At 47.8% G+C, this 8,549-nt stretch overlaps 1 protein-coding gene across 1 annotated transcript in view; it reads right to left on the bottom strand.

Moving 5' to 3' along the window:
* Window positions 1-2,555: 2,555 nt before the first annotated feature.
* The window catches only part of NCAPH (non-SMC condensin I complex subunit H), a 36,205-nt gene continuing 30,211 nt past the window's right edge, over window positions 2,556-8,549 (bottom strand). The window contains exons 16-18 of the mRNA XM_004704360.4: window positions 7,429-7,520; window positions 6,903-6,978; window positions 2,556-2,818 (exon numbers count right to left, since the gene is read on the bottom strand). Coding sequence (XP_004704417.4) covers window positions 2,759-2,818; window positions 6,903-6,978; window positions 7,429-7,520 — 228 coding nt within the window. The 3' untranslated portion in view covers window positions 2,556-2,758. The remainder of the gene's footprint in view (window positions 2,819-6,902; window positions 6,979-7,428; window positions 7,521-8,549) is intronic.

Consider the following 8,549-nt stretch of genomic DNA (forward strand, 5'->3'; position numbering starts at 1 on the left):
GTTGAAGGTAAAGCGGTTGATCTGCCCTGTAATCTTTACCCACGTCTAATTTACATATACACCATATATACTCATGTATAAGCCAAGTTTTTCAGCACATTTTAAATTGTTTTTGTGGTAAATTTAGGTGCCTCGGCTGATATTAGGGTCAGCTTATACTCGAGTGTATACGGTATAAATATATATGTGTACATAGAGCCATGGAAAGTTCTGCTCTCTGCAGCTGATCTGGCCCAACATTTTGGGAGCCATCAAGCAGAAAGTTTACTCAACTGGAATGTTTTCGGTCAGAACTGTGTACGCTGAACCAACTGTGTCATTTACGATGTTGGCTGCTGCTCCTGCTGCTAGTCGTCCACCCTCTTCAGCTGAGGGATGAGCAAGATGAGTTTTTCACTCATTGATGTGGATGGCCTGATGTTGCAGGATTCATCTTCAACATCGTCTCATCCCTTCTCAAAGCAAATCACCCATTTGCAAATGATTCCTTTGTAGTGTCCCCATAAGCTTTTCATTAAAAAGCACCGATTTCACCGTTCTCCCACCCACGTTTCACCATAAACTGGATGTCTGCTCTTGCTTCAATTTTAGCAAAACTTATCTTGCACTGAGGGACTCCTTGAACTGACTGTTTCTCAGTGCCCCAAACTACACTGCACTACAGTGTTGGGGAATAAAATAAAAATGAAATCCATGCAGACTTTTCATAATACACATTTCCCATGAACTTCGGAAGAGCGGCCACAGGCAGGGTGGCTTACGGAGTGGTGCAGGTCTAGGTGTTTAAGACTCTGAGGGTGGAGGGTAAGCACGACGGGGCTTAAGGAGTGTTGGGTGACCTAATTAAGAATCACATTGAACCGACCACCCACGCTGAACTTCCTCCTCGTGATGACAAATAATGGAAGGCAGAGACAAACCCTTAAGGTCAGAGAGAAAGGCAGCCAGTAGCAGGTGAAGATCCCACAGGGATAGGATAGGCAGAAGCTCCGTGTTTGAACACCTCCCGGCACTGGCCCTGCTCTTCCTGCGGCTGGCTGGTCTGTATCCTTTCACTGAGAAACATGACTGCTGAGTCATCTTCGGAGCGTATTACCAAGTTGATAGCCAGCCAGCCTGGTGAGGGTGGTCTGAGAGCCCTGACCTGTAGCTGGGGTCTACTGTGCCGTCCTACTCTGCAGTTAGGTAATTTTGACACCCTGTTCCCCTTATGTTATGGGAAGAATTCGACACAGCTGTGTGTACAATGACCCTGCGAAAAACATGAATCTCTCCAAGTCTTTGCTTTTTACTTCTGAGCACCGGATTCCCGCTGCACAGACTGAGGAACACAAGACAAAGGCAGATTACTGGGTTCAAGGCCAACCTATCCACTTGATGTCTGTCCTCATGCAAGCTGCTGTACTTTTGTACACTTCTCGTCTCTAACAGGGGAATAATGGTGTTTCTCATAGGGTTACTGTGAAGGCTGAATGAAGTAATGCACAGAAGATGTTTAGCACTCGATAAATAAATAAATGCCAGAAATAGTACCTACACTGTATGGGTCGAATTGTGCCCCCCCTAAAAATGTGCATCACACCTCGACTGGACCATGATTAGAAGTACTGGGTAATCGTCCTTCATTCTGTGAGCTGGTACAATCATCCTGTGTTGTCAACCCTAAGCTCTAGGATGTTCGTCAAAGGCAGGGGACCATCAGGATCGGTGATCTTGGAGCCGTTCTTTTTTGAGATCTAAGAAATTGAGCAAGTGAGCAAATCTGAAGAACCAAAAAAGAGCCAGGATTGGAATGTACCCTCGATCTGGGATCCCTCTGCTGGGAACCTCCTAGATCCAGACAGTAATTGATGCAAAGAAACATAATTTCTTGACATACATACATACATACTCATGTCTTTAAACCTTTATTGTGGATTGGGTGAAGGTCTGATGTCAAAAGGAGCCACGGCTCTCCCCGTGGAGCTAGAGAGAGCCTCCCTTTCCCTTTCCCCGCGCCCTGGGGCGGACACTCTGACTTCAGAACTTCCAGCCTCCTAAATTTTAAGAACAGCTTTGTTAAAGTGACCCACTTGTTGTATTTCTATTACAGTGGGTCGGGAATAATGAAGACAATCACTATGTAGCAGAATCGAGAAGCGCTTAAATAGTGGTCTAATCTTGAAATGTGAATCTCCGGTTGCAATTACTTCTTCCTCCTCCACATTCCTATAAGAAACATAAGATACATTGTCTCGAACATCCCCTGCCTTACCTTGACATGTGGGTACACTGTCCAGTAAACAGACCACCCAGTCCTCACACAGAAAATAGTGTGTGTGCATTTACATAGGTACATAAGTATGCCAAGGCGTACATCCATGTTCGCGTAAATGTGCATACATTAGGCAGCCCTGTGACATTAAGTCCCTTCTACAAGGATAAAGAGTGAAAAACATGGCAATCAACAAGGAGACTGAAAGTATGAAAGCGTACATGGACACACAGGATGGGTACAGGTGTTCCTATTCAGGACACGTTTTCTTGCCCTCTCCTACCGCTGACCCTCCCCCTCCCTCCTTCCCAGTGGTCCTGACAGGGCAGAAACTTTGATCCAGGGCAGTGAGTCAAAGCGCTGTGACAGAGAAGGAAAGAACACGCGAGCACTTCGATGGAGGGCTAGAGTCTGCCGACAAGCCTTCCACATCCTCCAGCCACAGCGGGCGTCCTGGTCCTTGTGAAAGTGATGAGTCTCCGGTGCCATCCTCTCTGCAGGGCCTCACTCCCCCTGCCTCACCAGAACGTCAGACAGATCCTCTGTTCCTTCCAGCTTTAGATTCTGAGGGAGACCAAAATCCACACGAACCTCAGTTACTGGGAGAAGAACCACAGACCACCTTCTCATCACGTGAATAAGCTGGTCATTACCAAGAATGAGGCTTGTCCCATGAAGAGAAAATTTCATCAGCAAATACAATCTGTATGATTTATGAGCTGTGCTCCCCCAAAATACATGTCAACTTGGCTGCGTTGTGATTCTCAGTGGCTTAGTGCTACCAATCTCCCCACCATGATGTAATAAACCAGCAAGAGGCATATGGGTGTGATGCAGTTTACTTAATCTTGTCACAGTCCTGATTTGATGTAAGGGAAGTTTCCCTGGGGCATGGCCTATGATACCTTTTATCTTACAGGTCATAAAAGGAGGGAAAAGACAGGCAGAGAGTAGAGTGATCTACTATCACCAGGGGAGAAGAGTCAAGGGTGGAGTGTGACGCCCCCAGATCCCGGGAAGACCCATGGAGAGCTCCAAGGGGTGCTGGACCGACAGATGCCGAAAGGAGAGGAGGACCTTTAGCCGCAGCTGACAGAGAATGTCTTCCCGAGACGGCACTCTGAATCTGGAATTCCAATTTCCTAAACGACAACTGCCTCAGACTACGGGTAGCCATGGAACTTGAGGAGACGTCATTGAGCTCATGTGGGATCTGTGCACAGATCAAGAGGCATTCGGGCAAAGAGAAGAAGAGAAGACTGCATAGTGTAAAAATCAGGAAAGGGCTGCATGTGTCAGGGTTGTATCCGCTCACCACACTCATTCAATTTGTACACTGAGCAAATTATCAGAGAAGCTGGACTCTACGAAGAACATGGACTAGGACTGGAGGAGGGCTATTAACACTCTGCGATATGCAGACAACACAACCTTGCTTGCTCAACGAGAGGAAGACTGGAGCCCTTACTGATGAAGATCAAGGACCGTAGCCTTCAGTATGCATTATAACTCAATGCAACGAAGACCAACATCCTCACGCCTGCACCAATAGGTACGACACGATAAATGGAGAAAAGACTGAAATTGTCAAGGATTTTATCTTGCTTGCATCCACTATCAATGCCCATGGAAGCAGCAGCCAAGAGATCAAAAGACGAGTTGCATTAGGTAACTATGCTGCATAAGACCTCTTTAAAATGTTGAAAAGCAAGGATGTTACTTTGAGAAATAAGGTATGCCTGGCCCAAGCTACGGCATTTTCAATCACTTCACATGCATGTGAAAGTTGGAACTGGAATAAAGAAGACCAAAGAATCCATGCATTTTAAGTATGGTGTCAGGTGAAGAATATTGGAAGTACCACAGACTGCCAAAAGAACAAACAAATCTGCCTTGGAAGAAATACAGCCAACATGCTCTTGAAAAGCAAAGACGGCGAGATTTCTTTGTCTCATGGACTTTGGACATGATGTCAGGGGAGACCAGGCCCTGGAGAAGGACATCAGGATTGGTCAGGCAGAGGGCGGAGTGTAAGAGGAAGACCTTCGAAGAGATGGCTCAAGCATGGCAAGTGGGTGTCTCTTTCTGTTGTGCGTGGGGCTGGTCTGCGCGCGTTACTGAATCGCGTTACTGAATCGATGGTCTCTAGCAACCACCTCCTAATCTGTGAAACAGCAACTTGTCTGTTAAAAACCATCCCCTGAGCTATTTCTGGTGTAGCCACACTAGATAATCTAAGACAGATGATAAAGCTGGTTTCAAATACTTGCTAATCACAGGGAAGGAAAAAAAAAACTAGCAAAAGCCAAACCTCAGCTGGTTCTATAATAACCCCATCTATAAAAGGCCCAGAGGAGCCTTGGCGGTGTAGTGGGTTGCACGTTGGACTGTGAACTCCAAAGGCAACAGTTCAAAACCACCAGCAGTTCTGAGGGAGAAGGACGCGGCTTTTGGCTGCCGCATGTTCAGTCTTGGGACTCTGTCCTGTAGGGTCACTAGGAGTCAGAGCTGACTTGAGAGCAGTGAGTGTTTTTAGAATAAAAGGCTCAAGAACTAAGCTGCTTGCCTTGAGGGGGCTAAGGGCAGCATAGCCTAATCCAGACCTGGCACTGAGAACTGCCGGGACCTCACAGGACACAGGGACCCACCCTCAGGTAGCACCAGGCACCCAAGGCTCTCCTCCAGTCCCTGCTCCTCACTCCCTTGATACCTCACCCCTCTGCAATGGCCAGGACAGCCACCTGCCCTTTTCCCTCTTCCTCACACACACCTACCGACATTCCCATCCAGGAACTCCTTCACCAATCCCGGCCACCATTTCCCTCCAAATGAGCAAAAGCCACTGACCACCAAGCTGATTCTGACTCATGGTTTCCCCACCTACAGGGGTTTGAAGGGCTGTAAATCTTCATGGGTGCAAAAAATCTTATTTTTCTACCATGCAGCAGCTGGGGGAGTCAAACTGCTGACTTTGCAGTTTGCGGGCCAACTCATAACCCACTGCATTTGCCACCCCAGCTCCTTCCAGGGGTAAGCGCCACTAAGAAGCACTGCTTACCAAATGTGGCCATAAACCACCCACCCCTCTTTTGCATCAGAGATAAAATTTCGTGAGTTGACCCTCAACGTCCACTCCACATTCTTTCTAGTGCATCTTCTGGCTCTGCTAAAATTTTCCAATTTGAGTCCTCTTCATGATTTTCATCGCAAATCACACCGGATGGCCTTTTCTAAGTTACTTCCAGGAACGTGGTCCCTGCTTTGGATGGGAAAGACTGCATAGCTCCCTGAATTTACTGAAGATAACCTAGAAGGCAATCCCCACACTCGCCTGTCGGCTCTGTGTCGCTGTGTGGTGGGCTCGCAGAGGAAGAAGGAGTGGGAAAGCCTGTGAACAGAGACGGAGCGCTGCTTGACCCAGAGCTAGAAGAGGAGCCCTCGGGGTGAAGGCTTACAAACGAAGACTGGGGAAGTTATCTCCTCAAAACAGAGTCAACTTTGAAGATGCAGGGGAAGCAGGTATTCAGGGACTTCATTTGCTTTGGGCACAACTGAAAATTGTAAGAAACAGCTGCAAACATCCAAAAATAACTGGGATGGGGAGCACATGGAGTGTAAGCCATCACAAATGAAGTAGAATGCATACGGATCGACATCCTAGGAGACTGAGCTGAAGTGGCCTTGGCTGGAGCATTCTGACTTGGACAATCACACGGCTTCCTATGCCAGGAATGACAAACTCCAAAGAAATGGAGCTGCAGTCACCATCAAAAACAACACTGTAAGATCTTGAAGTGCACACGCCTACAAGGATGACCAGTTGATATGACTATTCAAACATACATACCAAACTCTAAAGCCAAATATGAAGAAATCAAATAATTTTACTAAGTTCTTCAGTCTGAAATTGATCAAACATGTAACCAAGACGCACTTGATAATGACTGGTGATTGGAATGCATCAGTAGTTGGAAAATATGGCCAAAAATAATTTTCCAAAGATTATGGAAATGATGGTGATGGTCTCACAATCGAAGCTCGAGGGAGAGCCAGTCAGGAAATCGAGGAATGGACAGCACTGGGCAAAGCTGTTGCGAAGGTCTTCTTGCGAGTATCGAGGAGCAAAGCCAGCACTGTGAGGAGAGGCTTGCACGACCCAGACCGCGGCAGTCCACGGCCGCGGAGGCACGCACACACTGGACACTGGCTAAGGAGGCCTGAAGAAGAACTGATGCGCTGGAAGGATGGGCTGGTGAAGCACACGGAAAGGGCCGGGCTGCCAGAAGAATGAACGAATGTCCGGGAAGGAGGAGTGCCCCTTAGCAGTGAGGATGGCAAGCCTGTGTGTCAACCCTTCAGACACGCGCTCAGGAGCAGCACTCCCGGGAAGCGGGGATCACGGACAGTCGGCCACAGAAAAGAAGACCCTCGAGAAGGTGGAGTAACAGTGGCTGCGACAACGGGCCACACACAGGAATGACTGTGCGGATGGCACAGGACCCCGCAGCGCTGTGTTCCGTGGCACCCAGGCTTGCTATGAGTCAGAACCCACTCCCTGGCACCTAACAACAACGTTAAGGTCGCTCATGCAAGATCCAACAGGAAGACTCAATTAGGAAATGCTCACATGCTTACCAGACTCACCTACCTTTTCATTGGCTAAATGTAGGAGACAGGCAAAGGCCAGAGGTATGGAGAGGTTCTGAGCCATGAGGGGAGGCAGGCTGTGAAGCAAAGAGATAAGCATTACACTCACTCACTTCGATTCTGAGAACAAAGGCTCTTTCATCGAGTATGAGAAATCTACATGGACAGTGAGTAGCAAATGAAAGAACAGTGGAATACTCCAGGTGCACTCTATAAGCAGGCTTTTCCAGTTTCTTATTTGGAATTAAACAGTCTTTTGTTTTGTTTCAGTTACTGGAATGAAAGGGGGAAGAAAAAAAAAGCTGTTTAAAGTAACAAGGTTGGTCTGGATTCACTGGTCCACTTCACCAACACAGAGAACACAATGAACAAGTGATAAAGTGTTACATGAAACTGGCCACACAGCGGGGCGTGTGCAAGGGGGCCGTCACCATCCCTCCAGCAAAGCATGCTGAGCCAAGAGGGGAGGGGGAGAGGGAGAAGAAGAGGGAGAGGAGACCCTAAGCGCCCGCCCAGCTGGCACGCACCTCTTCTTGAGGTCCTTCGTGATCCCACTGAACAGCTGCTCATCAGCCCCCTCCACCGGATCCCCTTCTTTGTCCGCTTCATTGTGGTTTGCCTAGCAGAAAGAAGACGTTTACAGCTCACACATTCAGGGCCAGCTCACTTTTGCGAGAACAACACACAAAGTTGTAGCTCCACTAGAAAAACCTGCACCTGAATGATAAGAGGACATATTCTCTATTTTTGAAAAAGCTTCTACACAAAGGGACACAGCGCCTCAACCCTGGACTGACACGGACCTTTACCTGCTTAGGGTGCATGCAATGCGCAGACCAAACGCACTGCGATGGAGTCACTTCCAACTGACAGCAACAGGAGGAGGCAGCGTAGAACTGCCCTGGAGGTTTCCGGCCTGCAAATCTTAACGGGAGTAAAAAGCCCACCTTTCTCCTGGGGAGCGGTGCTTAACCTCACGACAATGAACGCCACCCACCGGGTCCCACTTAGACTTCATGAAGGAGAGACCATCTGACAGAGTCATGTATGGGTATCTCTGTACCTATGTACACACTCCTTTTTTAGAATACATTCCCCAAATAAGAATGATGAATCTAAAGAGAAAACCTCCCACGGCACCTGAGATGCACGTCTAAATTCTTCTCAACTTAAGTTGCTACCAGCAGTGAACAAGTAAGAGTTTTCTTTCTTAATCTAAGCACTGACTGGCTATTAAAAGATAGAGGGTCTGGGTCTTAAAAGCATGAAGATACATAAGCCACCATTCAGCACTGAAGCAACAAGTCCACATGGAAGAAGCACCAGGTCGGTGCGACCATGAGGAGTCATAGGGACCAGGTAATAGGCATCAGCAGACACATAACAAACAAAAACATTGTTGAGAACGAGGGGGGATGGAGCAGACAGTAGAACAATCTCCCCACAGAGGGGCCACAGGGAAGGGATGAGTCGCCAGGGTGCAGTAAAGCATCAATGAAACACACTATATTCCTCTGGTTCCTTGAGGCTTCCTCACCCCCCACTACCATGACCCCAGTGCTGCTTCTCAATTCAGACTAGACAGTAACGTATACACAGGTATAGATAAGAGATAGGAGCTCATAACACACAGAATCCAGGAACAGGA

Source organism: Echinops telfairi, unplaced genomic scaffold (assembly GCF_000313985.2).
Source record: "Echinops telfairi isolate 266 unplaced genomic scaffold, ASM31398v2 ScPeMD7_7467;HRSCAF=8505_1, whole genome shotgun sequence".
In the NCBI taxonomy this organism is placed as follows: domain Eukaryota; kingdom Metazoa; phylum Chordata; class Mammalia; order Afrosoricida; family Tenrecidae; genus Echinops; species Echinops telfairi.